At 36.6% G+C, this 25,851-nt stretch overlaps 2 protein-coding genes across 7 annotated transcripts; one reads left to right on the forward strand and one right to left on the reverse strand.

Annotated features, from left to right (window-relative positions):
- Window positions 1-211: 211 nt before the first annotated feature.
- pho (pleiohomeotic) lies at window positions 212-23,262 on the reverse strand. Of its 4 annotated transcripts, none has more exons than XM_043213542.2 (6): window positions 22,769-23,259; window positions 15,118-15,268; window positions 14,372-15,057; window positions 14,021-14,321; window positions 11,263-11,382; window positions 212-511 (listed from the first exon to the last, which is right to left on the reverse strand). In XM_043213542.2, exons 1-6 carry the CDS (start codon window positions 22,890-22,892, stop codon window positions 373-375), a joined length of 1,521 nt encoding a protein of 506 aa, XP_043069477.1. In that variant the 5' UTR covers window positions 22,893-23,259; the 3' UTR covers window positions 212-372. The 4 variants fall into 4 exon arrangements, with proteins under 4 accessions (XP_043069477.1, XP_043069476.2, XP_043069479.1 ...); XM_043213541.2 differs by having other exon boundaries at window positions 15,118-15,280; window positions 22,769-22,875; XM_043213544.2 differs by lacking the exon at window positions 11,263-11,382 and having other exon boundaries at window positions 15,118-15,280; window positions 22,769-23,261.
- Window positions 23,246-25,382, forward strand: LOC108125260 (uncharacterized). 3 transcript variants are annotated; one of them, XM_070282309.1, is made up of 5 exons: window positions 23,246-23,358; window positions 24,385-24,540; window positions 24,593-24,782; window positions 24,839-25,037; window positions 25,098-25,382. In XM_070282309.1, the coding sequence occupies exons 3-5, from the start codon at window positions 24,748-24,750 to the stop codon at window positions 25,335-25,337; spliced, it is 474 nt and encodes a 157-aa protein (XP_070138410.1). In that variant the 5' UTR covers window positions 23,246-23,358; window positions 24,385-24,540; window positions 24,593-24,747; the 3' UTR covers window positions 25,338-25,382. The 3 variants fall into 3 exon arrangements, with proteins under 3 accessions (XP_070138410.1, XP_043069519.1, XP_070138409.1); XM_043213584.2 differs by having other exon boundaries at window positions 23,247-23,383; XM_070282308.1 differs by having other exon boundaries at window positions 23,252-23,391.
- Window positions 25,383-25,851: the final 469 nt, after the last annotated feature.

Genomic DNA, 25,851 nt, shown 5'->3' on the forward strand with positions numbered 1-25,851 from the left:
TTTTCCTCTTCTTTTCCTTGAATACTTGTCAATTGTCGTTAAACTTATTTAACAATTTTATTAGGTTCCAAAGGTGTAATTTTTACACCCTAATATGAGATGACTAATATGAGTCGCTATTAGGTGACGATTTTTAATTATATTTACCGTTTAGTTTTTCATTTATTTGGACTTCATAAAATAACTTAGTTATAAATATATACTTGTACGATTTTAAATTTACATCTTAATTCGTTTCAGATTTATTAATTACAATAAAGTTTTTACATTTTTATCAGATTTTTGATAAAACTAAAACATATATTTTTTAATCGATAGCTTATCTGCTGGGGATCCCCAATTGATGTCACCATATTGGGAATCCCAATAAATTTAGTCCGCATATACAACATAAGGGACATGATTATTCATAATATTGTTATGTAACTCCATTTTAATAAAATTTTCTTCACTTGAGTCCATAGAAGAAGTGACATCTTGACGTGAACTGGCATTTGAAGTCGAATTCCTTCTAAAATATTATATAAAATAAAGTATTATAAAATAGCAAATTAAATAGGAATATCTACCATCGGGCGGAGCCGATGTTGATATACCCTTGCCGTTAATAATGACATTTAAGTGAGATCCAGTGAGACGAAAAGCAAGTTTTGAGTCCTATACTTCCTACTGCAAAACCATAAAATTTACGACATCCCTGATCGTTCAGTTATATGACAGCTTTTGGATATACTTCACCGATCCGTTTAATTAGACAGCAAGAAGCACAGCGTTGCTTATTAGAAATGTAAATGTTTTATATGTTACTGTACGCCTTTATTTGGTTATTTCAACGATTTTTTGTATTAGTGTATCGTTTTACTTTGGAAATGAAATAAAAAAATTATTTTTTACGTGAGAGTTTTATGTTTATTTTTTAAATAATGTCAGAATCCCTACATGTACTGAGCTTATTTGGGTTGCAGGGGTTGGTTCATGAATTTATTTGATGAAATTTCTTTTATTACTAAGAGATTGCGTCAGTATATTCCTTCGCTGTCCATTTTCCTCCCCGATACACCAAAGGCTGCCAGCATGACTTTTTTGCAGCTCCAACACGCCGTAGATTCGCGATGGTGTACGTTCCCGACACGTATTTAGTAGCGTCCCTGCCCTCAAGGGAACCAGCTCGGTCCACTTGTAGAACCCATCCATCATGCGTCAGCCTCTGACCTGCTGCCTTTAAATGGCTGGACTTGTACCGCTGGTAAACTTCGCATGTAAATATTTTTTTTGATTGCTCCATTGCACTATGGGGTTTTTGACCACTTTATGTGGCATTTAATCATTTTTTGAAAGTTCTCTGATATAAAAAAAATTAATGGGAATGTATTAAGAAAACATCAAACTATTATGCCTCATACTCAAAATGTTAATTCTTAACAGCATATGTTAGCATAACAGCTGCAAAGTCAGCTGTTGCATCCGAAAGCACGTGCGCTAAGTTTGCAATTTTCACATAGTGATCTGTGAAATTAGATTATTTGTTTAAAACTCCATTTAAAAAATAAAAAAGGAATGGACACTGATTTCACAGGTTTGTACTACATGTTAAATGTATTAACTGTTTAAATTGTGTGTGTCTATACTAGAGGTCTGCATGAATACAGTCAAAGCAGCATTTGACACTCTCACTCAAAGTTCTGACTGACTGAGTGAGACATTGAGTAAAACGGATTTGGCAAATGTGGTAAAGGCATGAGTAAAAAATTCCCTCTATCCGAACGGCGACGCAATAACCAAATGAGTTTTTTAACCGAGTACTCGGTTAGTTGTGCGTCGCATTTGTGACGTCAAATTTATTTTTTGTTTTTGTTTTTGTGTTGCTTTTCAATACAAGAAATAGAAAAATATAAAGGCATGGATTAATTATAATATATACATATATATGTCATTTATTTAATTTTTTATAACAGAATGCAAAAAAAAAAATAATTTTTTTAATTGTATCTGCATTGTTAGCAATAATACATGGCTTTTCAGAAATTAAATTTCTAGCATCTGAAAAGGCTCTTTGCAGGTAGCTCCTTGCTACCTGCTTGCCGAGCTGCTTGCAGGTACACAAAAAAATGTGCAACTAGTTTTAGCTTCTACTCTACCTTCCATGAATGACGAGAATGCCAAAATTTTATCCGAGTACTCGAAGCATTTAGTCTGCATTCACTCATTCTATCCATTCCACATTGGTTTGAATTTCACTCATTTCACATACAACGAAAACAACCCTTACCAATCCGCAATTCACTTTGTTGAAATGGTTTGGCACGCTCAATTGCGACTTAAACTTATTGTACTCAAATAACCGAAAATTTTGAGTGCAATCATGCAGACCTCTAGTCTATACTAACATTTTGTCATTTTATAAAGGCACCTTAAGCTGAATTTTGGGAAACAAATTTCAACATTGGGAAGAGTTTTGAAATAAAAGGAATAGAAAGTTTTCAATGCGTCCAAGTGTATGTTGTAACGTTGTCAATACTGAGCAAAGGCTGTAAGTCTTATTGTGCACTTTTCTCCACTATTGGTGCAATTTGAATTTTTCCTAGATAACCTCACTTTCTCCAAAGCCGATTTGGTCGCTGCTTGGAACAGAAAAGGGGCCGGGCTGAGCATCAAATGGCTGTACAATGTTTTTTTTTAACGCCATGCAAATAACAATGTGGATAATGCCGTTTTGAAAAAAAGCCACCTGTTTTTAATGGAAGTAATGGAAAATACGGTGCTTTCAGTCGGCTATTTTGGAAAAGAAGCGTCTGAGTCCGGAAACAAGCTGTATAAATCAGACAGGCGTCACCATTCAAGAAAACACTACCGATTACATTCCATCGCTGATGTGTTCAACAGAGCTATGGATACATCAGATCCAATTATTTCGTCCTTAATTTATCGAGATGCATACTAAACTAAAGAGTCTTTTACTTCCAATTGAGGTAATTGAGATGCTTTCGTACAAATACGAAAATAATGTTTTTCTCGAAGATGACGAATTTAACGATTCCAGCTTGTTTTTATACCCTTGCAGAGTGTATTATAATTTTGTCCAAAAGTGTGCAACGCAGTGAAGGAGACATCTCCGACCCAACAAAGTATATATATTCATGATCAGGATCACCTCCTGAGTTGATATGAGCATGTCCGTCTGTCCGTCGGTCCGTCTCTCAGTTTTAAAGCTATCTTCTTGAAACTTTGCACACACCCTTCTTTTCTTTGCACGCAGTATATAAGTCGGAACGGCCCGGATCGGCTATATCCTATAGCTGCCATATAACTGATTGATCGGAAATGGTATAACTTTAGTGTTTTTAGAGTTAGAGAGTTCAAATTTGACTTGAGAGCTATTTTTGGCAAAACATTACGACATGCCAAATTTCATAAGGATCGGCCGACTATATCCTATAGCTGCCATATAACTGAACGATCGCAAATGACCCAACTTTCGTGTTTTTGAAGATAGAAAGCTAAAACTTAGAACAGATTATATTTTTGGTCAGATAATCCGACCTACTCAATTTCATAAGGATCGGCCAACTATAGCTGCCATATAACTGAACGATCGAAAATGTTTTTTGGTAGAAATACCAACTTTGGTATTTTTGTAGATAGAAGTTTTGGACTTTTTTTTAGATTTTATATTATAATAAATTGGGTAGTATTATTTTATTCTCATAAGGATCGACCAACTATATCCGATGTTTGCGATATATATACGGTTTTAACTGCAAGGGTATATCAACTTCGGCTCCGCCCGAAGTTAGCTTTCCTTTCTTGTTTTTAGATAATATTGATATATTATAGAAAATGAAACAAATGAATAATAAGATTAATACTACCGTATGAAGGAATTTTTCATTTTCAACTTTTATATGCATTTTATGGAAGAACACTGAAATCCGGTATTTTAAACTGATAGTTCCCAGGAAAAGCGTTATCCAATTTGGTTCAAAATTGCTATATCGTATTAAAATAGCAACAAATATCAGCTTATTAAATTTCATTAATTTATCTTTACTTTTACCAAATCGTTCCTATGGGGGCTATAGGATATGGTTTCCTGATCCGAACGATTTCCATACTATATGTGCCTAGGATCAAATAATAACGATTGGTAAAGTTTCATGTCGATATCTCCAAAACTGACAGAGTTATTAATTAATGACACAAAAACAGGTAAAAAACCCCACAGTGCATTGAGGTGAAAATCTATCCTAGTTACTACTGCCCAGCACCAATAGCATGCAAGATTCATCGGCGTGTCTAGTACTACAGACTTACGGGAATACTGCAAAGTATTAGTTCGCGGGAAAGGGTTGCCTAACTTAAGGAATTCTCCCTTAAGCGACGTTAATTTTCAAGTCTTCTTAAGTCGTCCTATGTATAAGAAACTGGCTCATCAACTTCACATCTTCTCTGAACAACATATAAAATTAAGTAACTGCGCCATAGGTGGCAATGCCAGCTCTGGTCAATACCTCCTACAGTTATAGAGGGTGCGCTCTTCGTGTGGTTTTAAAGCCAGTTTTAGGGCACTCTTAGCTGCCATGAACTCCTCCGTTCTGGTTGTCAGTTCCTTTGTGCCTCTTGCTCTTTGAAAACGTCTTCTTGCATGGTTTCCTAAAATGATGTCCTAGTTCCACCAGTATACTGTAGATCAGTGGTCGCCACCCCAATACATTGATATGATTTGAACGCATTAGTTTTAGTAACGAATAGCAGAAAGTAGGCTGTGAGCATGACGTTTCACACATTTATACTGTGTGTGTGGCAGAGAAATATCCTATGCCCTCGGGATAGGGCCGTGCCGACCACTGCTGTAGATCCTCGTCTGCTGTATTTTCTCCTTGGTATGGCGCGGTCGCAGGCATTTACTATTGTTCCTTCGCTGCTCCTCCCGGGAAAGAAGATGATGGGGCCTAGTCAAACGTCTGAAGAGCTACCGAGATTGCTGATTTTCAGGTCATTCACCTTTTTTGAATTGGAAATTCGTTTCTTACATTTGACCTTTTGTACCTTCACCTCCGATGCGCTGCTTGAGTGGTCACTTAGTCACAGAACAACGCTTGGGCGCAAGCGTAAGAATGGGCGCCAGCGTACGTATTGAGCTAGCTCAGGGTAATCGGGGTCAACAATATATTTTGTAGAGTGTGACTGAGTGAGGTTCCAGCTCGATTATTGTCTACCTTTTGTCAATGGATTCCACTTCTGAACCCGGGTGTGCAGACTCAGATATAGTCTTTAGACTTTCGAATCCTCAAATAAGACTTCCGTCCGTTGGTCGCTTGTAATCTTTTTTAACTCTCTTCTACCTATGATAGCATATTCTCCATTCAGTTATCTGGCCCGCGCGGTGAAAAAGAAAGGAATAAGCGCAATGGAAGGTCACACTAATGCTCCGAAACGCTAGCAAGATTGCACTGACTTGTTTTGGGAAAAGCGTTATAGCATCAACAATTTTCATAATTTCGTATTGAAATTGGTTTCGTTTTATCCAGGATGAATGAGACAATCTATCTATCTATCCATATATATAACAAGAAAGGAAAGCTAACTTCGGGCGGAGCCGAAGTTTATATACCCTTGCAGTTAAAACCGGATATTTATCGCAAACATCGGATATAGTTGGCCGATCCTAATGGGAATAGGAATATATAATCCAATTTTTTACAATACAAAATCTAAAAAAAGACCCAAACTTCTATCTTCAAAAATACGAAAGTTGATATTTCTACCAAGTACCATTTCCGATCGTTCAGTTATATGGCAGCTATAGGATATAGTCGGCCGATCCTAATGAAATTTGGTAGGTCGGATCAACTGACCAAATATATAATCTGTACCAAGTTCCAGCTTTCTATCTTCAAAAACACCCAAAAAAAGTTGGGTCAAAGTTGGGTAATTTCCGATCGTTCAGTTATATGGCAGCTATAGGATATAGTCGGCCGATCCCGGTCGTTCCGACTTATATACTGCGTGCAAAGGAAAGAAGGGTGTGTGCAAAGTTTCAAGACGATAGCTTTAAAACTGAGAGACTAGTTCGCGTAGAAACAGACAGACAGACGGACAGACGGACATGCTCATATCAACTCAGGAGGTGATCCTGATCAAAAATATATATACTTTATAGGGTCGGAGATGTCTCCTTCACTGCGTTGCACACTTTTGACCAAAATTATAATACCCTCTGCAAGGGTATAAAAATGCTCTGTTAGTATCTACTTCCTTTATAGACTTAAAAAGTTCCGAACCGTTTAAGCCCAAATTTTGAAACAACATGCGTCGAGGTTCCAGCTCGGTTATTGCCTACTTTTGATGTTGATAGCTTATCTGCGTTTGCGAATATATCAGTTTTTTTCGCGTTTCCCCGTGCCTCTACAGGCAGCCAGCTAAGAAGAAAATGTCAAATGTCACAATCAAGAAGTCGAATTTGGGTCGTCATTCTCGCAATACAGAAGCAAAAAGACTGACGAAGAGCGGGCCTCCATCCGAGAGACTGAGCGGCTGAGAGCAATGCGGATGCACAACGCGGAATTAGCAGAAACGCGAGCAGCTAGGCTTGAGCGAACACGATTGAGAGCTAGGCAGTCGCGTTCTGCAGCAATCGATTTGATTCGGTCTTAAAATAATGAACGCAACAGGGCAAGGGTAGCAGAAGCGCGTTTACAGCTTGCAACAGATCAAAACCTGCAATACAATCGTCTTGCATTCCGATATAATCCAACTGTTGATTATAGCTCGAATCGCACTGTCGTTATTGGCCGGATGCATCAGGTCTGCACACACTGTCAGGCTCTCAAATTCAACAACGTACCAAAAGGATTGTGTTGCGCTTCAGGGAAAGTGAAATTGCCTCAACTTGAAGCACCACCAGTACCTCTGCACTCTGTATTTGCTGGATCTACTGCTGAATCGAAGCATTTCCTGTCGAACATTAGGAAATACAACTCTTGATTCAAAATGACGTCATTTGGTGCGGAAATTATAACTGCGCAATTCATGCCAACTTTTAAAATCAAAGGACAAATCTATCACAAAGCCGGTTCCCTGCTTCTGTTCTCATACAGCGAACACAAATTTCTTCAAATGTACTTCATTGGTGATAATGGAGCTGAAGTCGATGCACGTTATGGAATCAATACCTCGGTGAAGAAGCCCATTATTTCGCAGCTACAGAAGCTTTTTCAAGAACGGAACCATTTGGCGCGTTTGTTCAAAACAACAATCGATACGATGCCTTCGGATACCCACAAAATTGTCATTCATGCAGACAAAACGCCTGCTGACGACGAAACGATCGATTGGTGAACGTCGCAGAAACTCACCGTTGTTACGATGCTTTGCAGTATCCACTCATCTTCTGGGATGGTGCCGATGGATATCTCATCAATGTGAGGATGGTAGATCCAGTCAATGGTGTAGAAACGAAAAAAAAGTCCAGCGCGATGAACTTTTACTCATACCGATTAATGGTTCGGAGGACCGATGACAATCATATATTGAAATGTCGTCAATTGTTTCATCAGAACATTGTCGATATGTATGCAAAAATTGAAACAGAACGTTTGCTGTTCCTCCGAATGAATCAGACGAAACTTTGGTCCGAGGAATATTGGCGGGATACTGTGATGATTGACAGTAATACAACCAACTTTGGAAAGCTCACGATTTTGCCATCCTCATAAATAGGTGGTCCACGCCACATGCAGGAATATGCTCAAGATGCCATGGCATTGCTCGTTGCTACGGCCGTCCAGACTTATTTATCACGAGATAGCTTGGGACGAGATAGTGCAGCTGTTATTTCCTGGACAATCGTCTACGGATAGGCATGACATCACAGCCCGTGTTTTCAGACAAAAGCTCAAGTCAGTGATGGATTTCATTGTGAAACATGGACTTTTAAGATCTGTGCGGTGCTGGATGTATTCAATAGAATGGCAGAAGAGAGGATTGCCGCATGCGCATATACTGATCTGGCTGTATGATAAAATTACTCCAGACGAAATCGACGATGTGATATGCGCTGAGATTCCACGGGCCGAGGTTGATACGGATTTGCATCCAGTTGTCATCAAGAACATGATCCATGGCCCATGTGGTACCCTCAACCCAAGTTCACTATGCATGGTAGACGGGAAGTGTTCCAAGCGATATCCTCGTATATCTGTAAGTACGTGAATCAAGGCAGCGATATGGCAGTTTTTGGTGTTCAGGCAGAAAATGGTGACAGCAATGCAGTACGAGTTGTCGATAAAATGTCTCAATACCAGGCTGGAAGATACATAAGCAGCAACGAGGCTGCATGGCGAATTTTTTCGTTCCCCATTCATGAACGCTATCCAGCTGTAATTCACTTGGCAGTCCATTTGAAGAATGGTCAACGTGTCTATTTCACCGAACGAAATGTACAAGAAAGAGTCCTGAATCCGCTTGCGACAACTCTGACTGCCTTCTTCACCTTATGCCAGGAAGATGCTTTTGCTAGAACCTTGATGTATTCAGAAGTGCCCTCTTATTACACGTGGAACGCCACTAAAAAAGTGAAACTAAAAAAGACGCAAACGAGCAAGCCCGTCGAAGGACAACCTGGCATCTTCAAAGAGAAGAGAACAATCGGTAGACTCTATACAGTGCATCCTAATCAAGATGAATGTTTCTTCCTTCGCATGCTGTTGGTGAATGTGGCCGCTCCCAGGTCTTTCCAGTGTTTGAAAAATCTCAACGACATCACACATGCCACCTTCCGCAGTGCGTGCCACGCCCTAAATTTGTTGGAGAACGACCAACAGTGGGATATCTGCATTCATGATGCGTGCAACATCCGCACCAATTTCGCTCATTGTTTGCAATCATATTGACTGCTTGCTTCCCTTCATCTCCAACAGAGTTATGGGAAAGATATCGTTCGCATATGGCTGAGGATATTTTGCACAGAGTAAGTCTAGAAAATTCTGACATGACCATGGAATTGACAGAAGGAATTTACAATGAAACTTTGATAAGGATTAAAGATAAGTGCTTAGCTATTGCAAATAAAGTGCTAAGTCAATTGGGAATGCCAGCACCTGCCCGAACTACGACTGCAGCATTTTATGTGGATTTGCGCCTTGAGCAAAATTAAAACAGTCATGATCTCCAGTCATATGTCCAATCCAACATTACGAAATTAAACCATGAACAAAGAATGGTTTATGATCATGTCATGCAAAAGATAAATAGTGGGGCTGGGGCATTTTCTTTTTGGATGCTCCAGGAGGAATGGGGAAAACATTCCTTATTATATTGATCCTGGTTACGGTTCGAGCTAACAAGGACATAGCTTTAGCTCTTGCTTCATCTGGAATCGCTGCGACATTGTTACCTGGTGGGAGGACTGCTCATTCAGCGCTGAAGTTGCCATTGAACGTGCAAATCATCGAGACTCCTACGTGCAATATTTCCAGAGCATCAGGCATGGGAAAAGTATTGCAAAGATGTAAACTCAATGTTTGGGATGAATGCACGATGGCACATAAAAAATCGCTGGAGGCTTTCGATCGATCATTGTGGGATTTGCGTGGAGCTATCCAACCATTTGGGAATGCGTTAATATTGCTCGCAACGGATTTTAGACAAACGTTGCCTGTGATTTCCCGATCGACACTAGCTGACGAGATAAATGCTTGCCTGAAATATTCCTTATTGTGGAAACATATACGTACATTACAATTGAAGACGAATATGCTTGTCCAGTTACAGAACGATGACGTATTCTCACGACAGCTACTGGACATTGGGAACGGAAAGCTGCCAGTCAATGAGACGTCAAGAAAAATAGCATTCCCCGAGAATTTCTGTAATTTAGTTACATCGAAGGAGGGACTTATCCAAAAAGTGTTCCCCGATATCCGAATAAATTATAGGAATCACGATTGGCTCAGTGTACGAGCGATTCTCTCTGCCACGAACAAAGATGTCTACCAGCTCAATCATGTAATCCAATCCAGCATAGAAACTGACGAATATACAAATAAGTCGATAGAAACCGTTGTGGAGGCAGAGAAAGCAGTTAATTACCCTACGGAGTTTCTAAACTCACTTGATCTTCCTGGAATGCCACCACACATATTGAAATTAAAAATAGGTGTGCCGATTATCATTCTCCGGAATATGAATCAGCCGAAACTCTGCAACGCAATCAAGAAATTGATGAACAACGTTGTAGAAGCAACGATCATAAGTGGTCCTTTTAAAGGTGAAGATGTCCTCATTCCTAGGATCCCTATGTTCCCGACTGATACACCGTTCCAGTTCAAGAGATTGCAGTTTCCCATTCGTTTGGCGTTCGCAATGACCATAAATAAAGCTCGAGGTCAATCTCTGGAGTTGTGTGGTTTGGATTTGGATGAAGATTGTTTTTCACACGGACAATTATATGTTGCGTGTTCCCGTGTCGGAAAACTGAATAATCTTTATATTTACGCGGAGAATGGAGAAAAAAAAGAATATTGTATACTCACAAGTATTACAGAATTAAAATAATTTGAAAATTAATATTTTTTGTTTGACTTATTTCTTATGTGTGCATCCACAATATGCCACAGCAAAACGTGGCAGGGTACAGCTAGTATTTATATGAATATCAAAAACGATACGTTTTCCTGTAAGTTGTACCAAAAAACAAATCCGAAAAACACGACAAAAATGTAAAAATGTCAGTTTCCTGTGTAAAAATTTTTTTTTTTTTTATTTTAAATCGAAGATTTATTTTTTTTGCAAAAGCTAACAACATTTAACTATTGAAAAACGTCCCAAATTTTTTAATCGGTATAAAATTACGCGTTTAGGAATTTTTAAGAGCTCAAAAGTCCCGAAAAACGTTTTTTTCTAAATAAATCAAGATTTTGAAAGTGTTGCAAACATTTCAAACAAATATTGTTTTGTGCTATATTCGACCTGATAAACCATCCCTACGATGAGACTTTGAAAGTTCCTCCAATTTTTTTTTGGCGCACTGTGTTATGGAAAAAATAATTTTACAATTGTTATTAACAAAACCCAGTCACTGGGTCTCATATAAAAATATGCGCGCCAAAAATTAGAATTCCAAAATGAGTCTGACTTTAAATTTCAACGAAAATTCTAACGAGAAAACAAAAGTAAATATACGCTTATCATTTTTTTTTTTTGCTCCATTAAATTGTAACACCATCTGCAAGGGTATATAATGTGTAAACTTATAAAACTTACTTTGCTTTTGCATGAGTTAAAATGTGTGATTTTAAATTTGTGGATTGAGCAAATTTTTTGTTGCAGGCATCAAAGGGACAAACAAAAGGCCTGTCTCCAGTGTGAATTCGTACATGTGTTCTGAAATAAATATAAGGTAAATGGTAACTATCTAAAAGCCGGGACTGCAAATTAATATAATTATTTGTTTAACGCTAACTTCGGGAGGAACCAGTGTTGATATAGCTTTGCTGTATTTGACCCACAAAATTCGCAACCTTCTATATTTAATTAGAGAGAACGGCTATAGTCGAGTTTCCCGACTATATTATACCCGGTACTCTTCTCTTCCGCCCTAAAATAATTAACTTGTGCTCAACGAAATAGAAACTGAAGATGGGAAGCAGAAAGTCCAATCAAAAAAGTTGTCCGATTTGGCTACATTTTAATTTTTAGTTATATATTAGCACTAACCATACAGCATATAGACAACCCATTTCATGCAACGAAAATGGACGAACAAATTTCTTGCGACAGGCCCCAGAGAGGATTTCTTACGCTCTCTTACGCTCATCGTTCGTTCATCTTACGCTCTTATTCTCATAGAATGCTTTCTGTTTTTCAGTCGCTGAAAAGAGCACGACGAAGAAGGTTGGTCTGCGCTTGGATTGTTCTTTGTATGTATGAGTGTCACACATTCACATATACGGGGGCATGTGTGCGTGCGATTTCGTTTCGAAGCCAGCGCAGAAAATTTTGATTTTTCTAACTTTTCAGGCTGTCTACCCTAACAAAATTCGGGTATTCGTCATTTGGTGAAATGACGAAAGAAATAATATTATTTGTTATATTATATTTTTTAACATTTCAGCATAAATTTTAAATTTATTTAGGAATAAGATTAGGTGTTAGAAGTAAAATGTTTTGTATATATGTACATATTTTTACGAATAATTAAAAACAATACTGAGAACGGAGTAGGGTATATTTCAGTCGACATCACTTAAAACGCCGATTGCTTTAAAGTTTTTGTGGTTCTACATGAAAACTGTGCTTGCATACCCTACAGATGGATGACTTTTAGGGGAGTGAGCAGACGCAAATCTTTACTTTGACTTCTTTCAGTCTGTTTTTATGAATTTTTTTAAATTAAATTTTTGTTGAAGTAAAGTTATTTTCTTATTTTGTCCACTTTAACGTAATCAATGTAACCAATATTTTCCAAAAATTTTCTTTCCCACAATTTGTTGTTATCATTAATTAAAACAAGAAAGGAAAGCTAACTTTGGGCGGAACCGAAGTTGATATACCCTTTCAGTTAAAGCCGGATATATATCGCAAACATCGAATATAGTTGGCCGATTCTTATGAGAATATGATAATATAAACCAATTTATTATAATACAAAGTCTAAAAAAAGCCCCAAACTTCTATCTTCAAAAATACAAAAGTTGGTATTTTTACCAAATATCATTTTCCATCGTTCAGTTATATGGCAGCTAATAGATATAGTCGGCTGATCCTAATGAAATTTGGTAGGTCGGATTAACTGACCAAAAATATAATCTCTACCAAGTTCCAGCTTTCTATCTTCAAAAACACGAACGTTGGGTCATTTCCGATCGTTCAGTTATATGGCAGCTATAGGATATAGTCGGGCGATCCTTACGAAATTTAGCATGTCGTATTATTTTCCTAAAAATAGCTTTTATGTAAAATAACTCTCTAACTCTAAAAACACGGAAGTTATACTATTTCCGATCAATCAGTTATATGGCAGCTATAGGATATAGTCGGCCGATCCGGGCCGTTCCGTTTTATATACTGCGTGCAAAGGAAAGAAGGGTGTGTGCAAAGTTTCAAGACGATAGCTTTAAAACTGAGAGACTAGTTCGCGTAGAAACGGACAGACAGACGGACATGCATGATATACTTTATAGGGTCGGAGATGTTTCCTTCACTGCGTTGCACACTTTTGGACAAAATTATAATACCCTCTGCAAGGGTATAAAAAAGGGTGTGAAAAAGGAAGAAGAAATTTTTGCCTCCTAGATTTTGCCGGTACTCTGACGAGGAAAATGATGGCTATCAAATTAAATGGCGTTGCCGGATCAAAAAAAAGTAAACAGCTGATCTCGGGGTGTAAAAATAATTCATTTGATTTATTTTGACACCCAAAACATAGAGCGAAAATTGAAAGAATAAAATTTTCGGCCTGCGAGGATAAAGTCAAGCTATTTAGTGCGGTCAGGGCGAAGCCCATAATTTGGGATTTGACCCACAAGGGGTTTGTGATTGATTTTGATTTTGACCCATTTTTCTTTTTCTTAATCAGCTCCTTAGCGGCGAAATACATAAAGAAAACACCAAAATCCAATAGGTTTGAATTCATTTTTGCCTTTTTTGTTTATTTTTTACAAACAATAGCTGTTCAGTATTACCCTTTTCCTTAATTTTTTTTGGTCACACTAGCTCGGTAGCCAAATAAAGAGCGATTTCGCTAGCACACGTGTGACAGTGGATTTTCGCCGTCAGAGTACTAGGCTTAAGGATTGGAAAATTATAACTTAAAGATAGAATAAAACTGAACGATGGGAAATGACCTAATGAGCAAAATACGCCTATTTTGTAAATATTTTTGAATATGAATGAATTAATTATGAATTTTTCTATAATTCCTTGCATTAAATTCTCAATGACAAATTGTGCAATGTTTACCTAATTTCAAAAGTCTGAATGACTTTTGACTTTTTTTTAAAACATAAAAGTGGTACTTTACCTCAAATTAAAATCAAGTGAAAACCTTTTGCCACATCCCTCAAAGGTACATTGAAATGGCTTTTCTCCGGTGTGAACTAACTGATGCCTTTTTAATTTGGAACTTTCTACGAAAGCTTTTCCACATTCAGCACACACATGCACCCGAGGGCCATGGGTGTGTAAATGTTTTCGTACTGCCGAAGAATCTCTAAAATTTTTGTGACAACCTTTATGTGGGCAAGCTATTTTTTTATCATTCGGGTTGGATGGTAGAACTTGTGTTAGATTATAATTTAGATCAGCTGACGTTACTGGTGAACCTACAATAAGAAATGGTATTAAACGTTTCCCCCATACAAATTATTGTTACCTATATTTTCACTATATGGGGACGCTAAACTATTTGTTATTATCCTTTCCTGTATATCAAGTCCAAATGCCAAGGTTCTGATTGACGTACGCGCATCACATCCATTATCACTTTTTAAAATTATATGACTTTCCGACGAAATCGCTTCTTTATCTTCGCAAATATTTGCTGAATTGGTATTTATATTCGACTTCATATTATTGGTTTGACTTCCGCCTTTCTGTAGTTCTTTTTGTTGTTCTATTATTGGAAGCTCGTCAAATTTTGTCTGTAATTCTAATTTATGGGATTCAGGTAAAAAAACCTCTTTCTGCAAAAAGGATTGTACGTGAATACTGTCTTTTCGTTTTTGTACCATAGTTGCATCCAAATAAACATTATTTTCTTTCAATACTTCAGAATCGCAAATGTTTAGATCAGCCCCGGAATATTCATCGTCGGATGTTCCAGAGGCCCACATTGTTACACTAAACTCTCCCTCCATTGTTTTTATTTGAACCTGTTTTTGTTCCCAGCGTCTTGATTTTCCAGATAGAATTGAAATTGATGATTCAGAGGCTAATAAAGTTGAATTATCTTCAGGATTCATAGGTAACGGATTTACCTCAGCTTTACAATTTTTTTGTTTTTCCGAAGAGTTGGGTTTATAACCTTTAATATCCATTTCATATGCAACATTTTTTTTTCTAAAAAAGACGTCGCAATATTAGCACATATTTAAGCAAAGATGGTTCCAATCTACTTACGATTTGGATTTAAAACTTTCCGATGATTTTAGTAGTTGATTGGAATTCAAATTATAATTCATGTTAATACCAAAATTATTCTCAGATTGAATTAATAAATCCAAACTATTATTTCTGCAAGAACTTTCGATGGGGCTGGCAGTATTATCATCTGAAAAACGAACTATCTCATGAAATTATAAAAAAAGAGTAATATTATTTAAATAACTTTTTAATTAAAAACAAACAAAAATAGGAATGCTAATATGAAACGGATCTAAAGTTTATACACCCTTGCAGTTAAGAGCCAGATTAAATTTGTAGTGCATTTTATATTAATGGAAGATTTACCGTGCTAAGCAACCGTGCTAAGGTAAATGAGGGTTGGCATCACTGTTTTAGAGTACGAACTGTAAATAACGTTTTGGTCGAAAATGATAATCTTTACACAATGCTACTGTTTGGTTACTAGGTTTTATTTATTTTTTTTTTTTTTTTTTTTTTTTTTTTTTTTTTTTTTGTAATAGCAGGTTAATGTTTATTTAAAACTGTCCATTAGGGACAACTATTAAATGTTATCACGTAAACTTCACTTATAGATAATTTTAAATATTAATATGGTAGAAATAAATTAGAGTAGTAAGGGGAGGTCCAGCGGGTGTGTCCTTTTTAGTCTTCTGGGCTGCTCGCTGTTGTCCAGCAGGGAGCTGGCCAACCGGTTCGGGTGATTATGAAGCCTCTGCATGTAACGTGCGCTGCTTCTTTGTATCTCGCCCTTGACCCAAGGGAAATTGAGAACCTCATGGATGGTGCGATTGTCATGATAGACGTGGGCCCCAGTGGCGATTCTAAGGGCTCTATTTTCGAAAGCTTGCATAGTTTGGACATTCGTCTTGCTCGCAGTGCCCCAGAGCTGTATGCCGTACGTCCAGATTGGGCGTATTATTGCCTTGTAAATGAGGAGTTTAGTGGAAGTTCTCAGCTTCGATCTCCTACCCATAATCGTAAATATTACAAAAATTATGAAATAATGATCCTTACTGGCTTCAAAATAAGAACAAACATGTTTGTTTCCCCATATTCGGATTTGGTCCTTATGAGAATATGATAATATAACCCAATTTATTATAATACAAAAACCAAACCCAAAAATGTCCCAAACTTCTATCTTCAAAAACACAAAAGTTGGGTCATTTCCGATCGTTTAGTTATATGGCAGCTATAGGATATAGTGAAAATTATGAAATTTGGCATGTCGTAATGTTTTGCCAAAAATAGCTTTCCTGTAAAATTTGAACTCTCTAACTCTAAAAACACCAAAGTTATACCATTTCCGATCAATCAGTTATATGGCAGCTATAGGATATAGTCGGCCGATCCGGGCCGTTCCGACTTATATACTGCGTGCAAAGGAAAGAAGGATGTGTGCAAAGTTTCAAGACGATAGCTTCAAAATTGAGAGACTAGTTCGCGTAGAAACAGACAGACGGACAGACGGACACGCTCATATCAACTCAGGAGGTGATCCTGATCAAGAATATATATACTTTATAGGGTTGGAGATGTTTCCTTCACTGCGTTGCACACTTTTGGACAAAATTATAATACCCTCTGCAAGGGTATAAAAATTGGCATCACCTACATAGATTGAAAGGTTAATTTGCTTATATCTTAAAATGATGTTATTTAAGGGGTTATATACCTTCTTTGTCGAAGAAAAAGAGCAAAGTTTGGGTTTTTTTTCTAGGTATGTAGCAATTATTTAATTACAGGGATGTTTTAATTTTTTGATAGTACACTTTATTAAAAATGTTTGTGCAAAATTTGGTGAAAAAATATTAAATAGTTTTTAAGGGGTGGCTGTTTCCCTTAGAGGCTTTTTTTTAGAGCCTTGCGGTGACAGTTCCCCAGATCAAACAGGTTAACTTAAACCATAAAAGTAAAAAAATTTCATTAGTTTAGTGTATTTCCTTGTGCTTGAACGATCGATTTAAAATTTTTTTTTTTTTATTCTTACGGGAACGTTTTATGCTAAAAATGAACTTTTTGGTCTCTAGAAATTTCACTAAAAAATTCATTTCGGCGAAAAAAAAGTTTGTGCGTGAAAAGTCGATCGTTCAAGCACAGAAGAATTTCATTACGAACATTTAAAAAAAATTTGAAGTAAATCGGTTCAGTAGTATTCCGCCAATCCATGTCACCGCAAAGTCATTTTTCAAGAATCAAGAGATATTCGCGTTTAAAGTTTCAAGTTCAGTTCAAGGCCGCAACGAGGCGCGCGGTTAGGAGCGCTGTAACTTTTTTTCTACTGCTCCAATCCTGCTAAAAAAAATTTAGATTTTTGGAAAATAAAAAAGGTATATAACCCCTTAAGGGGGGACATCTGAGTAACAGGCCAAAAAAAAATCGGATTTTCTAGAATTTTTTTTGGCCAAATCAAAACAGCTAATCGAAAATTTGTAAATGAGGTTTTATTATATTATATTTAAAGTACACAATAAAATTTTTTTTTAATAAATCAAAAACAAAATGGCGGCCCTGCAGCCCTTATTCGTAGGGCCTATTTTTTTAAAGGGGGGGCCGAACACCTAACGTCCTTAATTTTTGATCTAGAACAAAAAATCAAGTTTGGTTAGTTTCTGTATCTCAACGGCTATCGACACACGTAGGATTTTTTCGATATATTGATTTTTTGCAAAATAGTGAGTGGTTGAACAAAATTTTCAATTTTCACGAACAAAAAACCTTACAAAATTGTTGATAAAAAAAAAAGTAAGCAAAATAAAAAAAATCCTACGTGTGTCGATAGACATAGGTATTCTGAGTATACTGTCAAAATTTTAGTTTAAATTTTAGGCAGATCGGTAGGTTAAGAGTTATGTGTCCGGCCAACTCAACAAAAACGGTTTCGAGAAAAACGCGTTTAAAGTTTTAAGTACTGTGGGATATACCTGTGAGGCATCGCCGCAGTATGGAAAATTTCGACACTTAGACACTTTTGCCGGACTCTATCTTTTGATATGTCATTTTTAAGACCCTAAAGAATTTTTTAAGCGAAAAAAAAAATTTCGATGTTTTCAAAATTCTACTCAGATGTCCCGCCTTAAGGAATATAAGGCAATCATGAACAACACCAAAGGGAGGGGCGATCCTTGTGGGATGCCATTGTGCAGAATTAAGATTAAGTTGTTTACTCATTCTTGGATTGAACGGTTGATCATGAATGCCTTCGGTAAGTTGAAGGTCTTTTGACCTACCCCCCACCGGGAAAGTTGATCCAGTACTGTATGCACCCCTATGCGATCACAAGACCTTTCGAAATTAATGGTAACATGATTTTTGGTGGAAAGGGCATCAGATGCATAATGATGGAGATGCAGAAGAGAATCAAGAGTGCTATGCTTTTGTTTAAAAGATGTTTGGTGGGGGCTGATAAGTTTATGATTTGAAATAAATTACATAAGTCTTTTGTCTAACATTTTTTCAAAAGTCTTGTTTAAACAGGGAAGGAGAGGAATAGGTCTTAAGGAAGATATTTCGTTGGTTGGTTTATTAGGTTTTAAAATTGGGATTATAATGGCGTGGGGGTAGGAGCCTTTACCAAGCACTTCATTGTACATTTCAAATAGGCGATACTTAGCTTCGGAGGGCAAATGTTTGAGCATTGGGCATGAAATCTGGTCTATACTGGGAGTTTTACCTTTAGCGTACTGAAGAGCATATTCAAGCTTGCAACGGGTAAAATTAGAGTCGAGATCAGTAGCAGATGCGGACAAATTGGTTAGTGTGTACTCCTGCGAGAGAATATCTTCTTTGCGGGTCTTGTATTGGTGAGAGAAGTTGTCGTCCACGGAATAGTCCAACCAAAAGTTCCCAAAAGCGTCACAAATGTCTGTAGTACTTAATTGTAGCACAATACATAATTGTTCTGAGGCTATATGATATGTTACCAATAAGTCGATTTAGATCGGACCAGGTCTAAGTAGAAGATATACGGCTAATATTTAATGTGAATCGTTCAAAGGATTCTCGTTTTGCTATTTTAGATTTGTATTTAAATAGGGCGTTGGTGAGTCGTTATAGCCTTGTCCGTCTGTCCGTATGAACACCAGTGAAAAAAGGTTTTTTTTTAAAAACTTTTGATGCCAAACTTTTGAGGCGACAAAATAAATTTCGATGAATAAATAGAAAATGTGAGTGTTATTAACCCAGTCCCGGTACTTTTTTGACACAGGATCACCTCCTGAGTTAATATGAGCATGTCCGTCGGTCCGTCTGTCTGTCTGTTTCTACGCGAACTAGTCTCTCAGTTTTAAAGCTATCGTCTTGAAACTTTGCACACACCCTTCTTTCCTTTGCACGCAGTATATAGAACGGAACGTCCCGGATCGACCGACTATATCCTATAGCTGCCATATAACTGATTGATAACCATATAACTGATAACTTTGGTGTTTTTAAAGTGAGAAAGTTCAAATTTTACATGAGAGCTACTTTTGGCAAAATAATACGACATACCAAATTTCATAAGGATCTGCTTACCATATCTTATAGCTGCCATATAACAGAGCGATCGAATATGACCCAACTTTCGTGTATTTGAAGATAGAAAGCTGAAACTTAATGAAGATTCTATTTTTGGTCAGTTGATCCAACCTACCAAATTTCATTAGGATCGGTCGACTATATCCTATAGCTGCCATATAACTGAACGATCGGAAATGGTATTTGGTAGAAAAATCAATTTTCGTATTTTTAAAGATAGAAGCTTAAAACTTTTTTTTAGATTTTTTATTTTAATTAATTGGTTTTATTATGATGTAATCAACTATACTAACTAAGGTTTGGCCAACTATATCCGATGTTTGCGATATATATCTGGTTTAAACTGCAAGGGTACATCAACTTCGGCTCCGCCCAAAGTTATCTTTCCTTTCTTGTTTTTTATTTAAAAACATCGATGTTTAGTTTAAAAACATCGAAAACATCGATGGTCCCAAACATCGATTGTTTTCCAGCTCTAAGAGACTGAGAAACAGAAAGCATTTAATGAGAATATGAGCGTAAGATCAACGAACGATGAGCGTAAGAATGAGAGTAAGAACTCGTTTTGGGGCCTGTCGCAAGAAATTTTTTCTTCCATTTTCGTTGTTTGAAATGGGTTGTCTATATGCTGTATGGTTAGTGCCGATATAAAATATAAGATATACTTTTTATACTTTATACACTGCCGCTCAACTGAATAGGTACACATAAATCCTCTTGAAATTCATGATTTGTTCATCACATATTGATCGCAGAGGGTATAATAATTTTGTCCAAAAGTGTGCAACGCAGTAAAGGAGACATCTCGGACCCTATAAAGTATATATATTCTTTATCACGATCACTTCCTGAGTTGATATAAGCATGTCCGTCTGTCTCTTTCTTAGCAAACTAGTCTCTCAGTTTTAAAGCTATCGACTTGAATCTTTGCACCCACCATTCTTTCCTTTGCACGCAGTATATAAGTCGGAGCGACTGGTATCGGCCGACTTTATCCTATTGGTGCCATATAACTGAACGATCGGAAACGACCCAACTTTCGTGATTTTGAAGAAAGAAAGCTGAAACTTAGAACAGATTAAATTTTTGGTCTGTTAACCCAAACTACTCAATTTTATAAGGATCGGCCGACTATATCCTATAGCTGCCATATAACTGAACGATCGGAAATGACCCAACTTTCGTGTTTTTGAAGATAGAAAGCTGGAACTTGTTACAGATTATATTTTTGGTCAGTTAATTCGACCTACCAAATTTCAAAACGACCGGCTGACTATATCTTATAGTCTTATACTTTTTTTTAGATTTTATATTATAATAAATTGGGTTATATTATCATATTCTCATAAGGATCGGCCAACTATATCCGATGTTTGCGATATATATCCGGATTTAACGGCAAGGGTATATCAACTTCGGCTCCGCCCGAAGTTAGCTTTCCTTTCTGGTTTTAAATACATTTTAACATTATAATTGTGTCAATCAGTGTTTGCTAGTAAAGAACCGTTTCCGATGTACCGTTACTTTTTATATTCTGTTTTGCTATTTCATCCGCTAATTTCTGTGAAATTTTGTGGTTCAACTGAATAGGTTCAGCTGAATGATTTTTAGTTTGCAATTCAACTTGGCGGATTAGTGACACATTTTAGATGCAAATTTTTAACTTCATATATTTTCTTTAAATTAATTGAAAAATGGGACGCGGAGAACAATTATCCGAGTATAAAAAGGCCAAATTGAAGCCTATCGTGAAAGGGGTCTAAGCCATCGCAAATCAAAATGTTGTGAGTATTCTTTTTGAGAAAACAATCAGAATAAGGCAAAAATATCAAAGGCGGAGTCAAACACGCCACCTCTGCGGCACACATGAGGCATATTGTGCGAGCTGCCTCCAGTTCACATCTCTCAGCACCCAAAATTAAGGAAATTTGCGGTTTTAAAGCCAGTTGGTCAACAATTAAAAGAGTGATTTCGTCGGCTGATCATCTAAAACGAATGATGCTTAAAACAAGAAATGAAAGCTAACTTCGGGCGGAGCCGAAGTTGATATACCCTTGCAGTTAAAACCGGATATATATCGCAGATATAGTCGGCCGATCCTTATGAAATTTGGCATGTCATATTATTTTGACAAAAGTAGATTTCATGTAAAATTTGAAATCTCTAACTCTAAAACAGTGGGGGGCCAAACTAACACACGTTTAAAATTTGAGTGTGTGCGTAGCAGAGAAAAACAATGAGAGCAGAGAATTCACTGAGCAAAAAAAAAAACGTATTTTTTTATTTCATTTTTCCTTATTGAAAAGTTTGAATAAGAACTAAAATAGTGTATTTTATGTTAAACACATCTTTTCTAGCAACATTTCTTAAACAGATGAAAAACTACGCTTCCGTATCTTCCCTATTTTCCATGAAGAAAACTTTTTCCAACCCAATTTCTGAACAAAAATTTTCTCAGTGGAAACATTTTGATTTTTAAGTTTCGGCTGTCAAATGGGTCAAAATGAGAGCAAATGAGAGAGCTTCTAAAAAAAATTGAGAATGCTCACACTGTCAGTGTGCCGGAAGTGCTGCGGCAGAATTTCCTACCCTATACACGCGTGCTATGTAAAATGAGAGTTTGCCCACCACTGCTCTAAAAACACCAAAGTTATACCATTTCCGATCAATCAGTTATATGGCAGCTATAGGATATAGTCGGCCGATCCGGGCCGTTCCGACTTATATACTGCGTGCAAAGGAAAGAAGAGTGTGTGCAAAGTTTCAAGACGATAGCTTTAAAACTGAGAGACTAGTTCGCGTAGAAACAGGCAGACGGACATGCTTATATCAAGAGGTGATCCTGGTCAAGATTATATATACTTTATAGGGTCGGAGATGTCTCCCTCATTGTGTTGCACACTTTTGGACAAAATTATAATACCCTCTGCAAGGGTATAAAAATTTGTTTTTAAACTTCGATAATCGATGTTTTTCTTCTAAAACATCGATGTTATTAATGTACATATATTCTACGTATGTATATATGCATATTTATGTCATTTATATTGTTTTTATGTACAGCATATGTGTATATTGTATGTATATGCATGCATACATACATACATAGAAGCCGCATAGAACTCACCCTTTGGTATTTCCGAAATATTTTTTTGTTTATGATCTTGAAAGTTCATATCATCCTCGTAGTGTTCATTTTGAACAAGAATTCCATAACGTTCGAAGGCCATGTTACTAGCGATTTTAGACATATACTTTTAAACTTTGCAGGTCATAAGATAGTAAATTTTCGTATGCACGCAGGCACGTGTTTTACGTGATTATTTTTATTAGTTTATTATCATTACATCAACCCAGCCTAAATTTTGTACACATACTTATGTTCAAATGTATGTTCGTAAGCGCGGAAATATGCACCGATTATTTATTAGGTTATTACTTTCATAAATTTAAGAAAAATATCTAATTTGTGCACATACTTTTTATTGTTATTATATTACAAAAAATAATTTTTACATTAATAAAACGGTTTATTAGACCACTTCCAACACCAAGACTATGTGGTAATATATTCTAGAAAAATATTTTTTTGTTTATCTTTTCAGAATGTTTTACTAATGTGACCAAACAATGAACATGAACTTAACAATACGGATGAGGACTGTCAATATATCGATGCGTAATAAGAGACTATGTGAAACGGTGGATTCTGGGACGGTTAGAAAGACGATCACACGTTCAAGTAACACAGTATATTTAATATTGCATAAATATTATTATTATTATTATTATAATTAGGTTATAATTAAAATTATAAGCTAATTTATGACTAAAGCCATAGCAGCAAGTCCTTCGGCTTACTTATAGTGATAGGAATAATGTGCTTATGTAGATACAAATTAGATATGTTTTTTGTAGAATAGAATATGTAGGTAGAATTTGCTTTTTAATAACGTACAGAGATTAAAATAAAAATTATATGAGGTTATATGTTCTTGGTTGCTTGAGATAATGGATGATTTTATCAAAGGATTTTAGTGTGGGGAAGGATATTGATAATATAAGATCGGCGTTTTGGAAAATATTGTTTCTAATGGATTTTTACACGTCGGTTAGAACGTGTTTTATTGTGTTGTTTATACTGATGCAGAACTGGCAATTTGGTACCGGATTACTGTCAAAAAGATGTGCGTGTGTGAGTCTGGAGTGACCTAGGCGGTTTCTGGTGAATTTTATTATATCGTTTCTGTTGTAGGTGTGTTTTTTGGCATTCAGGTCTATGAAGGTTTTATTTTTGTGTATTTCTTTATACCAAGTTGAAGTTTTTGAAAAGGAATCATGGACAATGTTTTTGGAAGTAAATTTTAGGTATCTACTGATGTCTCGAAAGTTATGGTTTGATGTCATATGGAGGGGTTTAGAACAAGCCGCTTTTGCAGACGTATCTGCGAATTTATTACCTGTAATTTAGACATGTCCAGGTATCCAAATTAACTTTATTTTTGGGTTAAGCATAGTACTGAGTTGACGAAAATCCGCTGTCCAACGAGTGACAGCTGTCAAACTCCATATAAAAAAAAACGGTGTAAAAAAGAAAAGAAGAAGAAATTTTTGCCTTCTAGATTTTGCGGGTACTGAGTTGACGAAAATTTTTGTTATCGATTTTTATCGTGTTGCCGGATCAAAAAAAATAAACAGCTGCTCTCGGGGAGTTAAAATAAATATTTCAAATTATTTTTATAGGTGCGACATGGAGGGTCAATTGACCAAACAAAAAAAAAATTGGGCCCGAAAAATCCATAATCCCCATAATATGGGATTTGACCCACAAGGGGCATTTCAATGCCATTGGTTTAAATAATGCCTGGGAGGCTTTTGCCGCGGAATTACAGAAAGACGGTAAGTAATTAATATTTAATGCAATTGTTACTAAAATCGAAGTCTTTTATAGTGAAAGATTGCAAAGCCTCATGGAAATCGTTGCGGGCCAGCATGCGCTACCACCAGAAGATCTCCAAGGAAAAAAAAGTAAGTGGAAGTGCTGGAGGGAATGTTGTTCCCGGTCCGAAGGCGAATGACGACTATGATTAGGATTTTGCGTCAGAAATGACTTTTTTGCCGGACCTCTCGGACAAAAGGCGGTAAGTTTGGGTCAAGCTTCCAAATTTGTAATAATTTTAAATTCATAAATACACAGAACGATGACGCTACCAAAACCATTAGAGACGTCAATGTCTTCCGAAATTTTCGAGGACACAGATCTAATGTTTGCTGAGTACCTCGACGACAGTCTACCAAGCATCTCATTCGACCAGAGCACGTTGGAGGACCAAGAGCTACAGCTGCAGAAGGGACTAGAGGACATGGAGAAGGAGAGTTCCAGTTCATATTCCTATGTGAGTAGGGAATTCGACTAATTTGAAATTATAATAATTAATTGTAACTATTTTTGATAGAAGCCATCAACTAAGAAGCGCAAGGCTGCGGCGGATGAAAGCTGTGCCCTAACACAGAAATTTACGGAGTACGTTGACTTGCAGAAGTCCATAGTATCGCAGACCAAAAACGTTCCACTGGTGGTCACCTACTGGGGCGAAATAATGAAAGATCTGCCGGAAGAAATGCAAGATGAAGCGGAACTGCATATAACCAAATTTTTGTTGGATTTGAAACAAAAAGCAAAATACCATGAATAAGTTTTTCAATGTATTATCTTATATTATCTTATAAAATCTATATATATAAAAATCAATTGCTGTTCGTTAGTCTCGCTAAAACTCGAGAATGGCTGAACGGATTTATCTTATCTTGGTCTTGAATTATTCGTGGAGGTCTAGGGAAGGTTTAAAAGGTGAGAAAAATTCGAATAATTTCCGGGAAAATCCTCAAAACAGTATTTTTCTATTTCCCATACAAACGTTTTCTAAATAAAATGGAGAGTCAATTTGTAATTTATTACCGCTGTATAAAGTTCAAATTTGCATGCGCGCTGGAGGATCTAATATCGCGTTCCGAAACTCAACAAAAGTGAAAGTGAATCGCGAACGCGACAAAATTGCATAGTCTCACAGCTTCATATAGCTTCGAGAAAATTAATTTTAGCTAACTTCAGTTGTTAATCTGTCCGATTATTTTTTTAATAAGACTATATAGAAATCGAAAGATAAATCTTAAGTTTTGTCACAAACGTTAAATTATAAATCTTAAGTT

Source organism: Drosophila bipectinata, chromosome 4, assembly GCF_030179905.1.
Source record: "Drosophila bipectinata strain 14024-0381.07 chromosome 4, DbipHiC1v2, whole genome shotgun sequence".
NCBI lineage: Eukaryota > Metazoa > Arthropoda > Insecta > Diptera > Drosophilidae > Drosophila > Drosophila bipectinata.

Coding starts and splice junctions, on each gene's coding strand:
- LOC108125260 (XM_070282309.1), top strand. CDS start 24,748: ATGACTTTTTTGCCGGACCTCTCGGACAAAAGGCG. Junction 24,783..24,838: donor GACCTCTCGGACAAAAGGCG/GTAAGTTTGGGT, acceptor ATAAATACACAG/AACGATGACGCTACCAAAAC. Junction 25,038..25,097: donor GTTCCAGTTCATATTCCTAT/GTGAGTAGGGAA, acceptor TATTTTTGATAG/AAGCCATCAACTAAGAAGCG.
- pho (XM_043213542.2), bottom strand. CDS start 22,892: ATGTCTAAAATCGCTAGTAACATGGCCTTCGAACGTTATGGAATTCTT. Junction 15,058..15,117: donor GAAAGTTTTAAATCCAAATC/GTAAGTAGATTG, acceptor CGTCTTTTTTAG/AAAAAAAAATGTTGCATATG. Junction 512..11,262: donor TTAACTCATGCAAAAGCAAA/GTAAGTTTTATA, acceptor ATAATATTTTAG/AAGGAATTCGACTTCAAATG.